The 24,030-nt window shown below is 45.9% G+C and overlaps 1 protein-coding gene across 2 annotated transcripts in view; it reads left to right on the forward strand.

The window, feature by feature from the left end:
- Lmntd1 (lamin tail domain containing 1) overlaps window positions 1-24,030 on the forward strand; it is a 214,991-nt gene that overhangs the window by 160,713 nt on the left and 30,248 nt on the right. Inside the window, exons 2-4 of one of the 2 annotated variants that reach the window (XM_037203992.1) lie at window positions 17,136-17,193; window positions 20,535-20,641; window positions 23,501-23,751. In XM_037203992.1, coding sequence (XP_037059887.1) covers window positions 17,136-17,193; window positions 20,535-20,641; window positions 23,501-23,751 — 416 coding nt within the window. Of the gene's footprint in view, window positions 1-17,135; window positions 17,194-20,275; window positions 20,458-20,534; window positions 20,642-23,500; window positions 23,752-24,030 lie in introns of those variants that run through there. The other variant, XM_028891791.2, reaches the window with a different exon arrangement.

A 24,030-nucleotide genomic window follows, 5' to 3' on the forward strand; every position in this document is an offset into this window, starting at 1 on the left:
GAGCACGTGTATTGAGTTTTAAACAGCATATCACTGTGTTTTTAATTTGTATATTTGCCTTTTGCTAGTGATATTGAATTTACTTTTAAATCTCTAATGAGCATTCAATTTTCATTGTTTTGTTCATTTCTCTGTAGAGCATTTGACGTTTGTCCACTAATATATAGGTTTATCCCTTTTAAACTGTGAGCAACAGTGTGTAAACAGGAATGTATAATGTACGCATAGTTACAGATGTGAGTGAAGGAAACAGCAGAGTAATCATAAATAGTATATGAACAGAAATATGTAGGTCATACGCATTTAATTAAATAGATGCGCCAAGGAAACAGCAGAGTAAGTGTAACACAAGAAATATTCCTGAGGCCCTGCAAACCTGTCTCTAGCTCATCCGCTCTGGCTCCAGGGGGAGCCCTGACTGTTGTGAAAATCATTTCCTTGTTTTTCTTGGTCCTTACCACCTGTGCAAATGCTTTAACCCGCCGAGACTGGGGGGTTCTTCTGAATGTAGACTGTGAACATGCTTTTGGGTTTGGGCTAAGATTGTATTTGTGAGACATAACATGATCTCTAACTCTGTCTTAAAGTGTCCAGGATTTGGCGTGATGGGGTCTGTCTTATTTTATTCCTACAACTTGGCATGTACCCCAAATCTATACTGGATTATCTGAGTTACAGTGTAAATAAACCCAAAGGAAGGCAAGTCGTCTAAATTCCCTTACATCTCCCCTATTAACCGATTCACAAACCTCTATATTAACCGTAGATTGGGACAAGGGGTCCCCAGTCCTCGCCGGCTGCTGTTCCCGCATCAGTCAGTCTCAGCTTCCTTTCCATGCTGCCGTATTTCTGAACATTTCATGTTTGGTTTAATCAGTAATTAGATTTAATATACCCATATTTCCCATCTATTACATCTAGTAATGGTCAATCAATTCTTTTATATTTTTTTCTCCTCAATATTTAGAACCTAAATATGTGCCTTAGAAGAACTTGGGGAATTCTGGGCACACGAAAATCTAAAATTAAGTTAAAAACCACAGGGCTTGATAAAAAAAATGATTAGAACCCAGGAATGTTGCCAATTATATAAAGATAAACTACTTTTTAGAAAATATTATTCATTTTATGTGTATGTGTGTGTTGAGTGTTAGGTATGTGCACCATGTGCATCCAAGAGCTCGTGGGGGGAGTCAGATCCCCAGGAACTGTGAGCCACCATGTGAGTGCTGGGAACTGAACCCAGGTCCTCTATAAGAGCAGCAAGCACTCTTAACCCCCTGAGCTCACTCTCCAACCCCAAGGCAAAGTAATTTTTAAAATCCTTACTGGTATCCACCTAGTTCTTGTTCTCTGGCCCTTTATCCCCAGGCTGTATTCTGTTTAAATGAGCTGAACCTGACAACTTCTGAGAGTCTCCCCGGATGTGGACATGGAGTGCAAGGGTGATTGTTAAAGTAAGAACAAGGTCAAGGTCACACAGAGGATAGAGGTCAAGGGTTAAGGAAAGATATCAAAGGAAGAGGAGTCATGCATGATGCTTTAAAAGGGCAGAGAGAGACTTCCTGCCAAGAGATGCAGAATGGGAGAAAGTACAGTCTGTGAATTCCATGTAGTCCAGGGGTGCTGAAGCTCACAGGGCACTAGAGCAGGAAGCTGGAGCTCACAGGGCACTAGAGCAGGAAGCTGGAGCTCACAGGGCACTAGAACAGGAAGCTGGAGCTCACAGGGCACTAGAGCAGGAAGCTGGAGCTCACAGGGCACTAGAGCAGGAAGCTGGAGCTCACAAGAGGCTGTTGAGGCAGCTGGACACAGACCTGATGATGCTTATAGTTTGACAAGGGCTTTCACTGTTGTCTGTGAGCAGTGTAGAGCCATTAAACAATGGGATCATCACCAAATCTAGGTTCTAGAAGTAAAGGCTTCAAAACGTTGTGATATTTAGGCTGTCAGATCTGTATTTTTAAATGTTATTTATTTATGTGTTGGGGTCATGTATGTGCACAAGTATGCAAGTTCTGAAAAGACCACAAGAGTGCATCAGATCCCCTGGAGCTGGAGTTACAGGAGATTGTGAGCTGCCACGTGGGTGCTGGGAACTGAACTCAGGTCCTCTCAAGAGCAGAAAGTGCTCTTAAATATTGAGCCATCTTTCCAGCCCTGAGTGAGGTGTACATTAAGTACTAGGGTTTATATATACTGAATAACAATAACCCAGAATAGCAGTGCTTTCAGGTTCAACAGAGCCTTTGAGACTCCATGATGTCACTGGCTCAGCTTCCTCATGGTTCTCATGAGTTGTCCCAACTGGTGTCTAGGGCGGTAAATCCACACGCTGGGCATCGAAACTAAGGAGAGAGAAGTTGAAGAAGATGAAGTGCACTCACTGGATGTCTTTTTAAAAAGATACCCAAGAACTGCCACATGACCCCTGTAGCACCCTTCTCATGTGTGCATATGCACCATAGATAGAAGTAAGTAATTAAATAAACAAACAAACAAACAAACAAACCAAAACTTTAAAAACATCTACTTTGAAACTGTTCATTCGCTGGGGTTTCTTCCAAATGTTTAGATTCTATATACAAAGTGTGATTCTAATACCCAAGTGGCAGTAGTTACTGAGCCCGCCCCTGCCCCAGATTCGGTCTCTCCATGTGTGAACCAAGAGCGCTGAGCTGGCTGACCTGGGGTCCAGCTGAGATCACTCAGCAGACCCTTTGCTTGTGCCAACCAACCTATGCCTCCCGGTTGCATGCCTTGCCAACAGAAGGAATATAATTGAGGCAACATCTTCAAGTTCAAGTAAACACAATCCATCTAATTGCTTCACAGCTTTTTCCTTGTCTGCGGAAACTTAGTCTAGTGTGGTCTGGTGGTATTAAACTTTGGCGAATTTACAAAGAATTTTACTACAGTGGAGTGAGCTTTGCCAATTGCATTTCAAAATTATGTTAAAAGGTTTAATTTGGTGGGAGGAAGGAATGGCTCACTTCCTGCATCTGAATGCAGCTGCAGGTTATGGGCTGAGGCTGGGGTGCTCCACAAGTTAGACAGGACCCAAGGGTGCTGCCAGGTTTTAGAGACTCCCAAGGCCTTTCGAATAGCAGGCATTCTGCTGAGGGTCAGTCTTTTGGACAGACCATTAGACTCAGGATCCAGAGTGCCTTGCACAGCCGTGGAGTCCAGGGACAATTGACAGAACGTGTGTTTTGGGTCAAGTCATCCTTCTGTCCCGTGGTCTCTGCCAACAAATAGGGGTCACTGAGGTTCAGCTCTTTAAAACCTGGCAGCTTAACTGAGAACCAACAGTGCCTTCAGCAGACGTAATCAATTTTCCTTGGAAAGTATCCTGGCCAGTATTTCTTTGGGCTAAAAAAAAGTTTAGGAATTTGATATGGGTGTAATATTTTAGAGTTGATAGCTAGCACAAAATTTTCATTTTTCAGCCAAGGAAAATACTCCTTGTTAAATAAGTATTAGATCCCAAGATATGGTAAAAATATACATTTTCCAGGTGTGCAAACAGAAACATAAATAATGATGGTAGGGTTAACTTTGAAGCCACAGTTATATGTTCCTCCCCAGCGCTGCCGGGTGTGGTTTTAAACACCGCAGTCTTGGCAGACGATACCCCACATTTCAAAGTGCAAGTGTCTGTACTCTTCGCCAGAGCATTACACTTGGGCATATGTGCAGGGTGTGGGACCTGGAGTTTCAGCTGCAGCTGCTATCAAGTGTCGAATACCAGATTAAGTTTACAAAGTACTCCCAAGTACATGGAATCTCGAGATCAGAAGCGACTTCTCAAAAGTCAAAATGTCACACATTTGCTTACCAAAAATCCAAGATGGGTGTGTGGGCAAAAGTGCACAGAGGACAGTCTGAGTGGCTGAATGGAGCTGTGTGTGGCGTTAAGGCTGCCCTTCCTAGCAGGGCAGTGGGTAAACAGGGAACTTCTCACACAACTGCTTAGCGATTGTTTTACTTACAGATTGAGGAAAATCATGAACATGTTACATGTTGTGTCTGTGTGGACACATGTGTGCCTCTGCATGTGTGTATGTGCATGTATGTGTGTGTGCACGTGAGTGTGCATGAGTGTGTGCATGTGAGTGTGAGTGTGTGTGTGTGTGTGTAAATTTCAGTTCTGTTCCTTCAGTTGCTTAGAAGTCAGACGCTAGAGTCATCTTGTCTCTCTCTCTCTCACACACTCCACTTTGATCTACCAACAAATTCCACAGCCTTCCCTTCAGATGCTGCCCGGAGCCTGACCTCATTACCAGGTGGCTCTGTCTCTGCAGTGGCAAATGTCTCGTCTCTGGTCTCCCTGCTCTTTGCTCTTTCAGACTGTTTTCAATATAAATCCCAAGAGGTCCTCTTAGAAGGCAGAGCCTGTCACGCCTCAGACACACTCAGGCACACCCCTGCTTATCTCCCCCCTCACTCAGAGTGAAGGTGAAGCCTCCTGTGGACCGATAAGGCCTGGAGTCAGCTCTCATTCATCTCTCAGCGGTCACTGCCCAGCATTGCTAGCCTCTTCACCAGACCCACCTGAGACCTCAGTGTGGCATTCTCTCTGCCAGCAGAGGCCACAGTGCCAACCCAGGTATGAGCGTAAGGACACAACACTGCAGTTGATCAATAGGAATGAAGAAGATGACGAATCTGTAGCGTGTTCAACAATGAGACGGACAGGGCTTAGTGATGAGGAAGCAAGAAAGTTAAGAAGGAAAAAACAAAATCTGTGTCCCCATAGGAACTAAAGATTCTAAAAAATATTTTGTTATACCATTTAATTAACTAATTGTGTAAAAGAATTGTTTTAGATCAGTGTGCATTTAAAGTTAGCGTTCCAGGGCTATAGAGATTGCTTAACTTAACAAAGAGTGATTACTGCTCTTGCACAGGTCCCAAGTTCAGTTCCCAGGACACACCTCAGGTGGTTCACAACTGCCTATAGCTGCAGCTCCAACAGATCCAATGGCTCTGTACTCCACAGGAGGCACACATACTGAATGTGCACATTTCCACGTGTACACACACACACACTTAATAAAATACATCTTTAGAAAGTCAGCATTTCACACTGGACCTCACTCTAAATATTATTATTATAGGTAATTATGTAAATTAAATAAAGCTGTTTCTCATCCAACTGTGCTTGTAGCATGCTGACATAGAGAACCACCTTAAATACCACATGTGGATTGCTGTGCTTTGTGAGACACTTCCTGAGATGTGCTGAGAACCAGTGCAGCGGAGAATGAAAACCTTCCTTGGACATGCCGAGATCCCAGGAAGTCCTTCAAGACCATGAATACTTCTCTTTGGTTCATACCTGCTTCCTAGTACTTGACAAAGTATTCTTTGTTACAGAGCCCAAGTGCCTTATTGGTTCTTTATTGACTTCTGAGAAGGATCATTATTTCCAGTTGATTTTCTTTGTGTGGATGAATAGGTATGAACATTACAGTTGAGTTCATTGCTGAACTGTAGAATGAGCTCAAAGTCAACCTTGGACCTTGTGTTGACCACAGCCTGTTGACTCTTACCAGCAGAGTGGGCTACATAGGTCTGCAGGGAACACGAAGCAGACAGACTGACGTGGAAAGGAAGAGGAACCACAGCAAGGTCTTGCCTGGAATTTCCATGTCACAGGCATCCTGGTTAGGTTCCCATGGGGTTACCAGAGAACCTTCCTGTCCCTCAGTAAGGAAATGCATCATACTTTCCCTGCCCTTGATTTCACAATATTATTGTAGGCAGAGGTAGATTTGAAGCAATCTACCTATATCTAGTTATAGTCAGAAATGGTATTCAAAGTACTCAATACTGTACTAAACAAGCACCACCCAGTCCAAGCAGGCCCTGGCTGTGTACACGGCACAGCCCAAGTGCAGGTTGACTGAATTGTCAGCTTTTCGGCACACAGCTGCAGGGAGGGGGTGGAAGGCAGGCACAGGAGTGGCCTGCTGTCTGAGTCAGGGTCGCCACAGCTGTGATGAAACCCCATGACCAAAGCAGCTGAGGCAGGACAGGGCTTATTCCACATATTCACCCACATCACAGTTCACCATCAGAGTAAGTCAGAAACTCAAGCAGGGCAGGAACCTGGAGGCAGGAGCTGATGCAGAGGCCCCAGAGGGGTGCTGCTTACTGGCTTGTTCCCCATGGTTTGCTCAGCCTGCTTTCTTATAGAGCCCAGGACTGCCAGCCCAGGGATGGCTCCACCCACCATGGTCTGGGCCCTCCAACATCAGTCATTAACTAAGGAAATGCTTTACAGGCTTGCCTACAGCCAGATCTTATGGATGCATTTTCTCAATTGAGATTTCCCTCTTATCAAATGACTTCAGCTTGGGTCAAGTTGACATAAAACTAACCAGGACACCCATTGTGGTTAGACCACTGGGATCTGAAGAGGGACATCTTGACATGATGAAGTCCCTTGAGCCAGGTCAGAAAGCATGGAAGACACACTAGGGAGTTTTCCTTCACTCTCTGGGCATCAGAGAACTCCTTGAGCAGTTCTCTGTGCTTGAGATCCAAGAGAACAGAAGAACTGTTTGGACTACACACATAGCTGGCTGAAATCATCAAGGAGAAGAAAGAATCCAAACAGAATCTGAAGCTCTTGGCTTGGAAAGCCTGTTGGGTTTACCAAAAGTATGAACAGATGGAGACAGCATCCTCAGGATGTTTGGGAAGTGAGATAATGAGCTTGGGTTGAGGCACAGTGCGTCATGCAGAACACCCAGATGGAGAAGTCAAGCAGGCAAGTGGAAATGCTTCAGATGACTAAGAGAATGTGGCCTGTGTAGTGAGATCACTGGTGCACGTGTGTGTGTGTGTGTGTGTGTGTGTGTGTGTGTGTGTGTGCGCGTGCGTGTGTGTGTGTGTGTGCGTGCGTGCGTGTGTGTGTGCGTGCGTGTGTGTGTGTGTGTGTGTGTGTGCGCGTGCGTGTGTGTGTGTGTGCGTGCGTGCGTGTGTGTGTGCGTGTGTGTGTGTGTGTGCGCGCGCGCGCGCCCGCGCGCGCATGTGCATGAATGGGCCACTTTCTGCTGTCTCTTGTGAGATGGGAACAGGAGGGCAGCTGAGCATGTGGATAGCCAGGAGACAAACAAGACAGGAAGCCTTGGCATCAGCTGGTAGGAGGTTGAGTCCCCAGGTCCTGGAGGAAGTTGTTTCTCATGTCACTACACCCACCATTTGATGAATGGGATTGACAGGACAGTGGCACCAGCTGAGACTCTAGTGATTTCCTAGTTGGGCTTTAAGGACAGGGAACTGGCCTGTCCTGAACATGAAGAGGCTTCTCCCCTGGGCTGCTTGAAGACCTGTCTTGATGGAAATGGCCTGTTGTGTTCACTCTGAGATGATATTTCTCCACAATTTCACCTTCTGCAATTGGAAGCACTGTGCAGTTAGGGCCATCTCAGGATGTCAGTGCTGACCTGAGTTCAGTGCCACAGAAAAGCATTCTCTTCTAACAGTTCTTGAAGGGAGGCCACTTTAAAGCCAGCTCTCCCCCTGGTTACCTCTCAACACACTGCTGGTTGTATTCAGAGTCCATGCCTGTTTGAACAATGGCCTGAGGTTCAAAATATTGGCAGTGGTGGGGTGGGGAGTTGGGGGTGGGCATGGGGAAGGGGAGGGGTGTCTTTTCTCTCTCTTAGAGCTAATATTGACAAATGCAAGTTGTCTCTTTATGAGGGTCGAGGGTCCTGGGTCCTGGCTTTGTGTCAAATCCTCTGTGAACCTCGTGATTGAGACTCTTTTCTGAGTAGATGATAAATAGCAGTGATGATTCAGGGCCAGGAGACGGCTTGGTCAGTAAACCACCCGCCAGCAAGCAGGAGACCCGAGCCGGATCCCAGAGCACAGCTGAAGTGCTGTGTGTGCGGACACACACTGCGCATCCCAGCACTGGGGTGCAGGAACGCTATGGTCCCTGGGGACCACTGGGTTCTCAGAAAAAAAAAGATGTGGGTGGTACCTGAAGAATGAGCCTTGAGGTTGATCCCTGGCCTCCACATAGGAAAGCACACATGTGCATGTAGAGTATGCCATACACAAGTATGCCACCCTGCACAATGTGCGTGCGCGCGCGCAACACACACACACACACACACACACACACACCACATGGCCAAAGGGATGCAAGAAATTCTCTGTTAGAACTGAAACAGTCGCCTGGAGACAAGTCTTTCTCCCTTGATTCTGCGCTACTGTTGCCTTCTCCATGTCTCTGCCGATCCTTCAGAGCCTGCGGCCCTCTGGAGGACTGTCAGATGGCCCTTCAGACAGTGGTGCACTCTGTCATGTCTAGATATAATAGGATTTCTTAATTTGTGATTCCACCAAGATGCAATTTGTGAATGAGAGTGTGATAACACTGTGATCACCACTGTGGAGAGCTTGGTTTTCCTTCGGCAAACACAGCGTGTCTGTTCTGGATATGGGAAGGATCACATCCCAAGGTGTTTGCAGACTCAGGATCTACCATGATGGCACGAAGAGATAAAACTGAGCTGTGTAGACCACAGAAGCTGATACTGCCCAGGGTGAGAAAGAGAAATGAGTCGTTTCTGCTTTTAGGAGAATTGGAAAGCAATGGATGGAAAAGACAGGCAATAATTATTTATTTGCTGCTCTATTTACTGGGCAAGAGGAAACACAAGGTGCAACAGAACCCACTATAAGAGTTTTATTAGGGAGGGAAAGGGGGGACATGCAAATAGGCCTACCAGAAATGAAAGTGCAGAGAGGGTCAGAGGGAAGGTGGAGCCTGCTTTACGGGGACCCCTCATGTAAAAAGGAGCTGCCATCTGTGCACCAGGTATGAGTGGCCTGAGGCAGTGTGCCCTCCTGTATGTGTGAAGGGTGGGGCAATAGTTCCTCTAGGGTTTCAGTGCAGGAATGAAATGGGGAATTGTCAGCATTAGATCAAGGGAGGAGGCTTGAATTATTAGGGAGTGGGCAAGTCTGGAAGGTAAATGTGGGTATCTTCCAGTAATGCCACTTGAAGAGAAAGAACTGGGAGAGGAGGTAAAGTTTGTAAGCCTTTCTAAGTTAAGAGATGGGACAGGTTGTTGTGGGAGAAGATGGTGGTGGGTGACCCCAAGGTTAGTTTCTTTGATTCACAAATGAGGAGCTCAGCAGCTGCTAAGGTGCGGATGCAGGGTGCCCTCCCTGAGTGGTGAGGTCTAGTTCTTTGACAGGTAGGCTACAGGCACAAAGGAGGGTCCCAGCTGGTGCCCTAGAGTCCCAAGGCCAGATCCCTCTCTTTCTGTTACATGGAGGGAGAAGGGACAGGTTCGGTCTGGAGGGTGAAGTGCTGGGCCTGGAGGAGAGCCTGTTGGAGCTTCTGGAAGGGTTTGGTAATGGTGTGAAGGAGGGGTTCATGCGGGGAGCCCAGAGCTGCCTCATATAAGGGTTGAGCAAGGAGAGAAAAAGATGGAACCCAGGACTGTATGAAGCCAGCTTAGCTATTCCCAGAAAGGACAGAATCTCTTGTTTAGTAGAGGGGACTGCAAGAGACTGGATTAGATGCTTTCTATGTACAGTAATAGCCTTGTGGGTTGGGGTAATGGTTAGACCCAAATAGGTGACCTAAGGAGTGAACAGCTGGACCTTGGAAGGCAAGACTCTCTAACCCCGGCTGGACAAGAAGTTTAGGAGAGCAGAGGTGTTAGTTTGCTAACTTGTAATGACAGGCTGCAGAGTAGAGTCATCTATGTACTGTATGGGTTTAGAGTCAGGGAGAGACAAAGAGAGCAGGTCAGAGGTGAGGGCCTGACCATATAGGTGTGGGCTGTCTCTGAATCCCTGTGGCAAAACAGTCCAGGTCAGCTGCATGGACAGGGGAGTGTCAGGGTCAGTCCAGGTAGAGGCAAAGGTATTTTCAGACTAAGGGCTAAGAGGAATAGAGAAGAAAGCATCCTTGAGATCCAGAACTGAGAAATGGGAGGTTCCTGAAGGGATAATGGAAAGGAGTGTATAAAGATTGGGGACCACAGGATAGAGGGGGACCACTGAAGAATTAATGAGTTAAAGGTCTTGAACCAGGTGATAGGTTCCATTAGCCTTCTTAACTGCAAGAATAGGGGTGTTAAAAGGAGAAGATGTTGGGCGAAGTAGCTTTGTTCTGAGAAGGTGAGAGATGATAGGCTTAAGTCCCCTAAGGCTCTGGAGTGAGAGAGGGTACTGAGCTTGGGTGATGTACCAGGGAGGGTCCTGTAACTGGATAACAATAGGGGAATGGTGTAGATAGAGTTTTCCTGCTTTGCCCACAGTCAGGACAAATCTTTGTCACCGGCCAGTCCCACAGCCGCTCAGACCCAACCAAGTAAAAACAGAGACTTATATTGCTTACAAACTGTATGGCCGTGGCAGGCTTCTTACTTACTGTTCTTATATCTTAAATTAATCCATTTCTATAAATCTATACCTAAGCCACATGGCTCGTGGCTTACCGGCATCTTTTCATTCTCCTTGTCCTGGTGGTGGCTGGCAGTGACTCCTTCTGCCTTCCTGTTCTTTTATTTCTCTTCTCTGTTAGTCCCACCTATACTTCCTGCCTAGCCATGGCCAATCAGGTTTTATTTATTGACCAATCAGAACAACTTGACATACAGACCATCCCCCAGCACAGCCAAGTGCAGACCATCTCAGACACCTGCACTCAGGCCCGTGGTCCTAATCATCCTCTATGCGGACCTGCTGGGTAAAGCCACAAGGAACCCAAGAACGGGCTCCCACAGGACATACAGAACATCCCACAGCAGAATGGTGCCTAGCTATAGAAGGGTTGTGAGTGGCCCAGACTTTGGGGTCCACCTTAGAGCCTGGCAAGGGAGATGACATGTTAGAGCTAGTGGTTTGGGTGGCTAGGAGGAGGAGGAGAGGAGCTGCTGGCAAGTCTGGGGTCAGGCAAATGGGGGGAGCAAATGAAATAGAAGCTCCTACCTTGGCTAAAAAAATCTCTTCCCATTAAGGGCACAGGACAAGTTGGCATGACCAAAAACGGGTGGGTAAGAGGGATAACCCTGAAAATACAATTAAGTGGTAGGATCTGATGGGGTAAGTAAGGCTGTCTGCCTATCCTGACAATAGGGAGATAAGAAGAGGTGGGACCCCAAAACTCCCTCAGGACTGAGTAAGTGGCCCTGTGTCCAAAAGGAAGGAAATGGATCGCCCTGATACTATAATGGCTACCCTAGGTTCCCTGTGGGAGATGGCTGTCGTTGGGCCAGGAACAGGGCACCTTCAACGTCCATTGCCACGCCTAGGAGATCAGCTGGAGGGTGGTCTGCACTTGATGTCCCCCTGCCATGAGGTGCCTAGGGGCAGTCAACTGACCAGTGTTCCTCTTGGTGGCACTTTGGACAGGGCCCAGGTGGCCCGCACGTGGCAGGGCACATACAAGACCAACAGCCTTCTTGACCACATTTAAAGCAGGGACCTGGGGGCCCTCAGGCAGTCAATCGGATATCCTGTGCCAGCATTTAGCAGTTCTGTTTACGGTCTTTCTCATCTCCCCCGTGGTTCACCTTGAAAGCCAATGCTAAGACTTCTGCCTGTGGGGTCAGGGGCCCTCTCTCCAGATGCTTAAGTTTGGCCTTAATGTTGGGGAAACTCTTGGGGACAAAATGGGTCATAAGGAGCTGTCTGCCCTCTGGGCTCTTGGAACTAGGTTAGCACATTGCAAAAGGGCCTTTGTAAGTCATTCTAGAAATTAAGATGGATTCTCTTTTTTGTCCTGAACTATCTCTTGAAGCTTTTTTATAGTTTACTGGTTTGAGGGCAGCCTTGCAAAGACCTTCTAGGACGCAGGTCATGAACTGATCCCTAGCTAGAGTGCCACCTGGGTTATTATAATCCCATCATGGGTCCTGGTTGGGAACCACTTCTGCTCCGGGAGGATGTACTGCATTAGTCTGGTGGACCTCATACCCATGCATCCTAGCCTGTTTCGAACTCATCTGTGCTCCTCAGGAAGTAAGGATCATGTATATATCATGAAAGGTGAAACTCTAGGGTTGGGTAATATATTGTAATTCTTTAATAAAGGAAGTAGAGTTGGATGTAAAAGAACCTAGTTTTTTTCAATCTGAGAGAGTTCAGCCAGTGAGAAAGGGACATGTACCTTAACCAGTCCATCCACCTCGGCTACCTCTCGCAAAGGGAGGATGGCTGCCAGGTGGGTTTGACTGGAGTGGGGTTCCTTAGCAGCTTGAGTGTGTGACAGGAGGAGGAAAGGTGGGAGCCAGAGTCGGGCAGTTGGAGCGGCCTGGTACTGGAGAGGAAGAGGGGCTGTCGGCGAGGAGGAAGGAGCTGAAGGAACTGAAGGAGCAGTTGCTGGAGGAGAAGGAGTGGGAGGTCGGAAAGGCGGGGTTCACTAGCAGGGTCCAGAGCAGTAGTGTGGGGTTCCTCTGGTTCCGGGTGCAGAGAGAGGAGCATGTGGGCAGGTGAGAGGAGTCAAGGAGAGCGGGTTTGGAGCTGAGAGAGCAAAAGGCCTGGATATGAGGTAACTCTTCCATCTGCCTGTGCGCTGACAGAGTTAGATAACTCCTGTAAAATATTGGGGTCTAATGAGCTAATAGGTAGCCATTTTCATTGTTACCTAAGAGATATTTAGGCCATTTTTTTAGTGCAGAGGTGGATAAGCTTAGAAGTCTTTAAGTAAGGCATTGGGCTGAGAGGTTTGAGGGTTTCCAAAAGGCATCCCAGAGAAGATGTGGGGTATACAGGATTGGAAGCCTTGTTTCCTAAGGCTGAAGCAGAGAGAAAAAAATAAAAAATAAAAAAAAATGAAATCCAATAGCTATAATATCTCAGGTGTTCCAGAGATTAAGCAAGGATTGATAATGGCATAAGTCACTCAGTGTTCTGTCAAGCAAAGAGCGAGGGCCGAGGTGGTGGTCCGAGTATGAGGGTCCGAGAGACAAGAAATGAATGAAACCGAGGCCTCAGACCACAGTCATGGGGAATGGCCGGGGCTGACAGTGATGGGGGCCAACCATAGCCACTAATGACCATGGACAGGGGTGCCCCTAGTTCTAAGGACACCGAAGGGACCCCGGATGACTGATGGTCATTCCTGCAGGTCCAAGGACCTGTTTATGTCAACTGGTTAAGGGAAAACTCACCAATCGAAGTAGCTGGTTTTGTGCAGAGCGGTCGGCAGCCTGGCAGATGGAAAGTGGGCAGTTGTGGATGAACCAACCTGGGTCAGGATCACGGGCAGGGTGCTGGAGAGCCTTCTTTGTCAGGGCACCAATGTTATCTAGTGCGTTCCGTTGTAACCTGTGTTTTCTCTCTCCCGGTAAATAGTGCCGCAAATAAATAACAATAATGGTATTACTATTAATAATAAAACTAGAACCACCATTTAAGGCACTGTTCACATTATTTAATCCTCATTCTGTTTTGTGGTGTGAAAGCTGGGGATTAGTCAGCTAATAGGACCTTACCTATTGTGGCCACCTGAAGCTGTAATGACTAGTTATCTGAGCAGGAACCAGACAGGGAGAGGAGGCTGGGATGTGGCCCCTCACTGCCTGGCTGTGTTTCCACTCGGGTCTTACTTGGGCTCTATCCACTCCTAAATTTACACCTGAAGCCATGAGTACAGGCCTCTGATACCTCCTTACTCTTTCAGTCCAGGTTCTATGAACAAGGTTTGAGCAAACTACATGAAACTTTAATCTCCCAACAAAATGGTTCTCCATGGCCTCCTTTGACAACCTCAGACAGGTCCTTGCTGGATGCTGACTGAGGTAAAATAGCATCCACATTTGAGGTTGAGTTTCACATGGACAGTGAAGGAATGAAGTGACCCTGTACATTCCTAACTAGTAAGATACCGTACAATGGGAGTCCATACTGTGTGCATGCAAATAGGAAACTCTATGTCAAACTCTGAATCCGAGGTAATAGCACGTCATATTATGTCATAATCCTCAGTTTCATGTTGCCCATATGCATAGCCCTCAGCCATACAAAATATCTCACTCATATCACCAATTTAATAAAGCCCACCTCCCTGCTGTACAAACACTTTCCACCAGTGACAGCTGAGGACTTTAACATATGAAACTGGATCTTTGTTCTTGTCAGTGCTTTCAAAATTGTGCTTATGAAAATATTTGCTTAATATTTTAAATAGTAGAAATGGAATTTTGCCACATTTAATTTTTGCTTCATTAGGATAAGCATGAGATGTGAAACCTTCTTTTGGTTTTGAGTCAGCTCTAATCTCTTTACTTAGACCTTGCCTAGTACTCTCCATACAGACCACACTGACATTGAGCTCATGATCCTGCTGTCTCTGCATCCCAAATTCGAATATTACAAGTGAAGCTCAGTTTCATCTATTTTATCCCATATCTGCTCTATAGGGCTCCAGTCCCCATACCAAGTTCTGGAATTTTTCACTATGGGGCTAAGTCCAAAGATAACTGGAAGACAGGAGAAAAGAATGATCTTAGAGCAGAGGAGAAAACAGCAGGGTAGAACTGGTTTGGGAATGGATAGGCTTTGTGCCCATCACCACCAAAGGATCCAGGAATACATCAGACAGGAGTCAGACTGGGAACAAGAGCAGTGACAAGAACTTCAGAGCAAACAGGAGACCAACTCCTACTTCATCCACTGGCCAGTGCCACTGGACAAGGTTCACCTAGGTCACTGTCCATGTTATCACTTGGAGCAGGGGTGCTCCCATCTTGCAGAGTTATGGTGACAGACCCAGGCTCAGATCATCTTCCCAGCTCTTGCTTAACCATGTCCTTCCTGAGATAGGGACAGTGGTAATGGAGAGATTTCGGGAATCTCTACAGCCTCATGGGTCCTCCCTTTTCCAAAACAGTGAGTGACCAACCTGTGCAGGACATATGTGTTCCCTTTCAATAACCAAGGGTTATTTCCTGTGGAGTTGTGGTATGCATTAAAGGTATGCAAAACTAGTTGAATTTATATGTAATGTGGAGACTCAAGTAATAATCATTTATTTTCTACAAGTATGACTATCTGGCATATCAGGTGGTGTGTGGGAAATTCCTTTGCCAAGCAGGTTGTAGTGAGTCTAGTATTTCTGGCTCCTGTCTAGTAAAAGCCACCCCTACACACACATATGCATGTGTGCACGCGCGCGTGCGCGCGCGCACACACACACACACACACACACACACACACACACACGAATCTCAGCTCCTACATCTGTACTCTAATACAGAACTCTCGTTGTGGTCCACTTTGTCCTTGTTCAGAACCGCTGGGTTTGCCCCAGCAGCAGCAAAGGAGGAAATTGTTTTATTGCAGTAACTTAGGCAAGGGGATAAGGAAAGTCCACTGCAGGGGAAGCAGATGCAGAGCCATTTAAAGCTTTCAGAAGCTAGTCTCGGCTAATAAAAGTGTCCCTAGAACTATGAAAATATGATCAGAACCTCTGATAGGACAAATGAGGTCACATAGACTTCATGAGAACATGTGACAGCTGAGAAACCACAGGCCTTGGTGGAGGTGGGAAACCAGGAAATGACAACTCTGTGTTCCGCTCCTTCCATGAACCTCCCAGTGAGACTGTGTGTTAATAATTTGTTGTACTCTAATAAAACTTTCCTGAAGATCAGGGGACAGAGCCAGCCACAGAGTTAAACACAGAGGCCAGACAGTGGTGGCACACACCTTTAATCCTAGCACTGGGGAGGCAGAGATCCATCTGGATCTCTGAGTTCAAAGCCACTCTGAACTACATGAGATTGATTCAGTCTAGGAGAGAAACAGAGACAGGCAGTGGTGGCACACACCTTTAATCCTAGCACTCAGGAGGCAGAGATGTCTGGATCTCTGTGAGTTCACGGCCACCCTGGACTACATGAGATTGATTCAGTCTAGGAGAGAAACAGAGACAGGCAGTGGTGGCACACACCTTTAATCCCAGCACTTGAGATCTCATGCCTTTGCTACCAGTATTTGGGAAGCACACAGGCCATTAATCCCAGCACTAGGAGGGAAGTGATGGCTGAGTGGAAAAAGGCATATAGGGTGTGAGGAGACAGGAACTAGAGCCCCGTTTGGCTGAGGACTCAGAGGATTCGTGGAGATAGGCTCTCACCTTCCATTCAGCCTGAGGATTCGGCAGTGGTAACAAGTTTCTTTAGTGGTTTGTTCCTTTGTCTCTCTGATCTTTCAGCATTTACCCCAATATCTAGCTCCAGGTTTTTTATTATAAGACAATTTAGGAATTCGTGCGACTTATGGTGCCCAACATGTGGCATGAATTCAGAGCCTCCTCCCTGTGGCTTTGCAGCCACCAGCTCAGGCGGTAGCTGCACGTGATCGGAGTCCCCACCCGGCCATCTAAGTTTCTGTTGCAGTCTCGATGCAACGAAGTCTGTAGGTTTCGGGGCCCCAGAAACCACAGGAGTTAGCCACCTTGGCACAGTCCTCTGTGTAGAGAGCTGACTCCACAGGCCCAGACCCGGGCCCCAAACACACCAGCATCATCTGCTTTCCCACATTCCCCTGTAACACGAATTGCTAAATGGTCTCATTAATAAAAAACCCAGAGCCAGGTATTGGGGTGAAAGCTGAAAGATCAGAGAAACAGAGCAAGCCACAGCCACCACCTGTTACCTCACCAACTCCACAAATCCTCAGACTGAAAGTCTCTGAGTCCTTACCCCTGAGGGTCTCAGTTGGACTGCTGCTTAGTTCCTGTCTCCTCACACCTTATACACCGTTCTCTACCCAGCCATCACTTCCTGGGATTAAAGGTGTGTGTGCTTCCCAAGCAAAGACATGAGATCTCAAGTGCTGGGATTAAAGGTGTGTGCTGCCACTTCCTGACTCTGTTTCCAGTGTAGCCTTGAACTGACAGACATCCAGACGGATCTCTGCCTCCCAAGTGATAGGATTAAAGGTGTGTGCCACCACTGTCTGGCCTCTATGTCTAATCTAGTGGCTGGCTCTGTCCTCTGATCTCCCAGATGAGTTTATTGGGGACACACTATATCGCCATGTCGTCATCCCGTCCTGTGTGTCGTGTGTCTCCCCCCCCCCCCCCCCCCCCCCCCCCCCGTGCAGACAGCTGGCTCTCTAGATTGTTTCCCTTTTGCTTTTCTCAGGCCCCCTTCTCAGGCTGCTAACACATCATCATCTGAATCGTCATTGCCAGCAGATTTCGTGAGTTAACTGGGATTTCTTAAAGGGGGGGATTAGTTTTTTAAAAAAGTCAGAGAGAGAATTACTTTTTCCCACATTAAAAAATGGGAAACATTTTTTTACCATGGAGGGAGTTTGGTCTCTGTTTGATAATATGATTGACATTCTGAAAATGGAACAATTAAATGAGAGGATAATTAATTTAGATGGGACTTATGTAATGTCAATTATAAATATTATTTGTTTGATAATTTTTGTTTTATCATTTAAAAAGTTAATCAATATGAGTGCCAAGATAAGTTTTAGAAAAATTTGTTAAAACAGATCATAGAGATATTCAAGCCCAGACAGAGGAGAACCAATCTCAGCATTGCATTATAAGATAACAGAGAAACAGCCTAAGGCTTTCAAACAGCCAACTTTAATCTATCTAGTAACCTTACAGGAACTACCCAGTGATAGTTATCCTCAAGGCTGTGTAAGAGCTGACTGGACTCCTGTGCAAATGTTAGATTTGAGGAGATTCCAAGAATCTATAGTCTCATATGGTATGACTTCACCTTTTGTGAAGCACATGTTAAACTTGTGGTCATCTTGTAATAATATTATCCCTCAAGACTGGAGAGATTTGGTTACAGCAGTCTTAGGGGCTGGTCCTCAATTACAATGGAGGACTTGGTAGAAGGATGTGTCTAAGACCACTGAACAATGAAGTAGGGCTAGAGGTATGGAAATCTCCTGAGATCAACTTCTTGGAAAAGGCAATTATGCTGATATTCAAAGAAAATCTTTACATGATGACCACACAATAGCGTTATGCTGCATGGCAGCCTTGAATGCTTGGGACAGAATTGTAGAAATAGGAAAGAAAATTGAGTCATTTACAAAAGTTAGATGGCCAAAAAGAAACCTTCACTGATTTATTACGAAGACTGATTTAGCAGTAAATAGAATGTTACCAAAGTCAGAAGCCAGACAAATAATTATTGAATCTCTGGCTTTTGAAAATGTTAATGCATGCCGGGCGGTGTGGCACACGCCTTTAATCCCAGCACTCGGGAGGCAGAGCCAGGTGGATCTCTGTGAGTTCGAGGCCAGCCTGGGCTACCAAGTGAGTTCCAGGAAAAGGCACAAAGCTACACAGAGAAACCCTGTCTCGAAAAAACCAAAAAAAAAAAAAAAAAGAAAAAAAAAGAAAATGTTAATGCACAGTACAAATGGGTAATTAGGCCATTAAAGGCAAGATCAGCACCCTTGGAGGAGTGGATCCAAGATACAATTTATATTGACCATGATGATGCTTGGATAGGAGAGCTGATTTCCAGAGGTTTGAAGAAAAATAGTAATGTCAAATGTTTCAATTGTGGTAAACAAGGTCACCTAACATGGGACTGTAAACAAGGCTTTCCTTGAAACAATGTTTCTTCTGTTATACAGTAGGCCCATTGTGTTTACAGGGAAGTGGGCTTCATCTTTGAGATGGAGAAAATGTAACCAAATGTTACTGCCCTTTAGCTTCCCTTCCTTCTTCAGTTTGTTCACAATTATTTTACCATTATTTTCTTTTGCTTAAATATTGCTTAATCATTCCAGATGGGGAGCATGTTCACATCTAAATTTGAGCATGTGTTATCATCCCAGGGAACTAAGCATTACTAATTTTTAGCACCTCACTACTGTAGTGATATTTGCTCTGCCATGATCTTGGGCCATACAGCCTGACTGAGGTGGTGCTTCTTGCTGTCATACGTGACCTCTTAAAAGGAAAGGGAGAGGGGTCATGAGGTCCCTTGTTCCTGGTTCCTGCTTCCTGAAGTGATCGAATTGGCAGGTGGATTCACTCTGGGTCAGAACAGAGGATGACTTTAGCTGTTTACTCAGTTCTGTACTTGTGAGTGTATTTTCTAATTTATATCTTAATAAATCTCTATTACCCACTAAATAGACTCATGAGGTTGATCATAACACACTACAGTCACATAGTAGATGTTTGTTGATTACTTCTGAGTGAATTCACTCATCCCTTCACTGTAGCATAAATCTTAAAAGTTCTTATTAATAAAATCAAACCTGAGCCAGGTATTGGGGTAAACTGGAAGATCAGAGAACCTGAACAAGCCACAGCTAACCTCACCTGGCCAACTTCTCAGCTGGTCTTGTTTCCTCAGACTGGAGGACTCTGAGTCCTCATCCAGAATGGGTCTCAGCTGAACTGTGCTGCTCAAAAGCCTGAATGCTTAACCAGGCCAAATGCTTCTAGTTCCTGCTTTTCACGCCTTATATACCTTTCTGCATTCTGCCTCACTCCCTGGGATTAAAGGCTCGCTTTCTGGGATTAAAGGCATGAGTCACCATGCTTGGCTGTATCCTTGAACAGATGGATTTCTGCCTCTGGAATGCTAGGATTAAAGGTGTGTGCTACCACTGCCTAACCTTTATGCTTAATATTGTGGCTTTTCTGTCTCTGACCCCAGATAAGTTTATTAGGGTATACAATATTTTGGGGAACACAATACCACCACACTTCACCATCATCAATTATAATCTTTTTGGTGTATAGGAGCCTATAACTTCATATCTGGCCATCACAATCTCCTGGCTCTACTGTCTGTCATGGAGCATGAAGTGTGGATGTCCTACACAGAGAGGAAATGAAATTGGGATTTTCCTCGCTTATGATCTTGGTGTAACAGAGGATTTTGGTTGTTACCTGGCCATGGTTATCCCCACTAACAGCCTGCTTAGTGCCTTAAAATTCCCTTTTCTATTCCTGTCCCAGGTGTTTTCTGTCAGTCAACGTCTTTGTCAGAGAGAGGGAGAAGGAAGAGTGGGGGAACCAGGAGGAAAGACAAGGTTGTAATAGGTTCTCTCCAGCATTTATATACTGACGTGGGTCCTCAGAAACATACAGCAGGACATCAAACATTTCAGTGTCTGGGAGGAGACATGGCCCTTAAAAGAAGGTTACATTATTTAGGGTCACAAGCTTCAGGGCAGGTGTGACAAGTTCAGCACACTGGAGGCTCTGCCACCATGGAGACGGGAGCTCATGGTTCTAAGAGGCAGTGGTGTCCAGATGTGAGGCTGTTGTCATAAAGACTGCTTTCCTGGGTTACGGCTGCCCCCGCCCTCTGAACTGCTTCCTCTGTGGTTTGTCTCAGATTCTCAGCCAATATAAATATTGGCTGTGTTGGCACTTTCATTTTGCAGGAGAAATTTCTTTTTAGTGACAATGTGGCAAAGAAGTCATTAAATTTGATAAATTGAAGATAGTTGGATTGGCAGGTAAGGTCACTTTAAAAAGAAAGTCTCCTTTGAACGTCAGCTGTGGTCACAACCTGATACCATGATCTGTTGCCTAGGAAAGAAAACAGACACCTCTGCTGGCCAAGATGAGGGACGCTCCAGAGGCCCTGAGCAGTGACACCAATGTCAGCAAGCACAAGAATAAAATGCAGAAGGAAGAGATGTAAGGACAGCATGATGGGCCAGCGGGGTCTGGTTCAGAGGGACGGTGATGAAATGTAGACATCAGTGTCTAAAAACAACCTGGAGGGTGGGCACTGGTGAGATAGCTCAGCGGGCAGCAGTGTCTGCCTTGCAAGTCTGCCGACTTGAGTTGGATCCCCAGAACCTGCGCGGTGGGAGGAGGGAACAACTCCAGAGTAGCCGTCTGACCTCCAGACGCATACCGTGACACACACGCACGGCACCCCCACCTCTCTCCCTGCAGGAAGTCATTAGAACTACAAATTCCATGAGTTTCCTAAATATGGGGGGCCACAGCTTTCGCTATTCTGTTTGCTAAGGTCCTGGCCCCTGAGCAGTATAAAAACTCCCCTAGACAGAACTCTTCCATAAAACCCTGGGTTAGAATTCACAGCTCCCATTTAATGGGCCAAGGCCATGAACTGGAAAGCCTGAGTAGAGCCGGTGTAGAGGTTTGGTGTGTTCCCAGCACCCTGGAGGCTGAGGAAGGAAGCCTGGGTTGTGGCGTGAGATACTCAAAACATAAAAACTGTAGCACAGAATACCAACAACAAAATGTATGTGAGGAACATTAAAACATTACTAGAATTCAGTCACGGAAACATTTGTGGGGATGGTACATAAAATTGTCACTGCTCTGCCACAGTTCTAAACCATTCTTTCAACTGAAGCATTGGCATGGTTTCCTCTGGTTTGCTCTTAAAAGACTGCTTTCAGCTCTCGAGGTGACATGACTGGAGGCTGTTTGCTGCTTTGGACTAAGATGTCCTGTGCTCACTGTTCAGCACCAGTCTGTAGCTAGAGTTTTCCGCCTTGCCCACAGTCAGGACAAATCTTTGTCACCCGCCAGTCCCACAGCCGCTCAGACCCAACCAAGTAAACACAGAGACTTATATTGCATACAAACTGTATGGCCGTGGCAGGCTTCTTGCTAACTGTTCTTATAGCTTAAATTAATCCATTTCCATAAATCTATACCTTGCCACGTGGCTGGTGGCTTACCGGCGTCTTCACATGCTCCTGGTCATGGCGGTGGCTGCAGTGTCTCTCTGCCTCAGCCTTCCGCTTCCCAGAATTCTCCTCTCTCCTTGTCCCACCTACTTCCTGCCTGGCCACTGGCCAACCAGTGTTTTATTTATTGACCAATCAGAGCAATTTGACATACAGACCGTCCCACAGCACCAGTCTGTTGCTTAATGTTTTAGAGATGAAATGTGGTATGTCAGTGTCTCCAAAGCTGCCTGTCCCCGTCACCCCAAGTGCTGAGCCCAGCTTCTGCCATCACTCCTGCTTTAGTTTCTGTTAGTTAAGGAGAGAGAAAAACATGAAGAAGGAGGGGAAATGCCAGGACTTGAGGCAGTACAAAGACTCCCATCTTCCAAAAGAGTCCATAAATGGGTGAGTATAGGGTGCATATGACCAGATGCACCACGAGAGTCAGACCCTGGAGTCCTCAGTCTCTCCCAAGATGTGTGCAGCCATTGAAAGACTTCCCACATGTGTCCCTGGGCCAAGTTTCTCTTCTGTTCCAACTACACAAGGGCTTATTGGGAATCTTTACACTGGAGTTAAATGTATTTGGAAGGGATGTTGTTTTACTGAGGGAAGAATTGGGGGAGCTTACAAAATGAGCATACTGAGAAGACACAGCCAGTGTGCAATGAAATCCAGATGTGAGGAACACTGAAGCACTTCCCAGGCTTATTCTGGACAGCAGGAGGGAGACGTCCTTCCATGCAATCCTGTCTCTGGCTCACTGAATTGATGTATGGAGACTGTTTGCCCCTGAAGTCTACTGCCCACTGTTGTCATGGTCACACTCCAGAGAGTCCTCAGACAAGTGTGAGTGCTTGGCACTTTGCAGACTCTCAGCTGGTCGAGCTTACTGAGCACTGGGCAAGTAAAAACACAGATTTGAAAGCCAGTGCCATTGATCACATTTTAAAACTTTGCTTGTGCTTTCTGAGAGGCACATTTAGCGACATCTGGTGTTGACGATAGAGCTCTCCAGATAAAAGGTTCCCAGGGAAAGAATTTGCAGAGTGAAGAATCAGAAATATGATAACTAGTACTAAGGACAGTGTGGAGATGGTAGGGGAGGAAGCCCCAGGCCCTGGTTCCCATAAAAACCATAATGAACAAAACCAGCCAGACATTGTCTTTAACAAACTTGTAAGCTGTGCCACCATATTCATGCAGTTTAGCTTGTGGGACAATTATACTATAGTTTTGGGACTTTATTCAAATGCTTGTGTGGGGCTTAATGAATGCTTTTTTATTTAAAAAAAAGAAAAAGAAATGCATATTCCTAGAAAAAGTCACTTATTACAGCGGTATTTGAAAATCACCATTCTTTCCTTTTTACTGGTTTCCATGAGAGATGGGGATGGACTAAGCCACATAATTTTGTCAATATTGGGAAGTTAGTTTAGCAGCTGCATGAATCAAGGCAGAGGCCATATCAGTGAACAGGCATTAAGTTCTTCTGTGCACTAATGGAAAGAGAAATACTCATGTCTTGATTTGAGTAAAAGAAATGTATTGAAAAGCTAAGAAAAAAATCCTAAAATTCCTGACTGCAGGCATTATACTGATTATTATAGATTTTTAATTTTCAAAACCATCAACAATAGAATCTGTTGATCTTTAACTTAAAAATGAAATATACAATGAGACAAGGTCAATAATGTCAGTGTACATAGTTAGAGCCAGTTTGGGATGCCAGGTTCTTCTGTTAACTGTGTAATATTTAGCAAGTAGAATCCTGGGTAATATCTTGAGCTTCCTGTTCCCAGACATTTTAATTTTCTTACTTTGTTCATTATTGTTTTGCACACAGAAGAGAAGAGAAATTTGGGATTATAACTCCAGCAAAACAGCCATCTTCAGTCCATTTTTTCCCGAAGACAGCAGATGTGGATAGCACACCAATACCATTGTCACAGTCATTTTCCCATGAAATACCGCTCAGCATCTACCAGATCATTAGTGCTCAGACTAGTGGTCTAACCTTATCATCAGCAGGACGGTTGACTTCTAAATCTACCATCCTGAGCTTCTCCCGAGGAGACAGCAACCTGGGAAAGCAGAGTACGTAAGAGCATCTGAGACTGGCCCCACAGCATGTTCTGGTTGGCTCTTTCTTTGCCTCCTTGCCTGAGGGATGCGTTATTGTCATTTGTTCCTAGTGATGTTTGTTTCTCAGTGTTAGGATCACACGCAGAGTAGGTTGACTGGGGTCAAGAATCTTTGGCTGTAGATCTGAAATACATGTAAATGCAGGTGCCCAAATACAACATTTCCATAAGGAAGAAGTCTGCAGCTACCATGATGGCTTATGGGTCTACTGTTAGCATGTTCTAGAATTGG

This window comes from Peromyscus leucopus, chromosome 3 (assembly GCF_004664715.2).
Source record: "Peromyscus leucopus breed LL Stock chromosome 3, UCI_PerLeu_2.1, whole genome shotgun sequence".
NCBI classification, from domain to species: Eukaryota; Metazoa; Chordata; class Mammalia; order Rodentia; family Cricetidae; genus Peromyscus; species Peromyscus leucopus.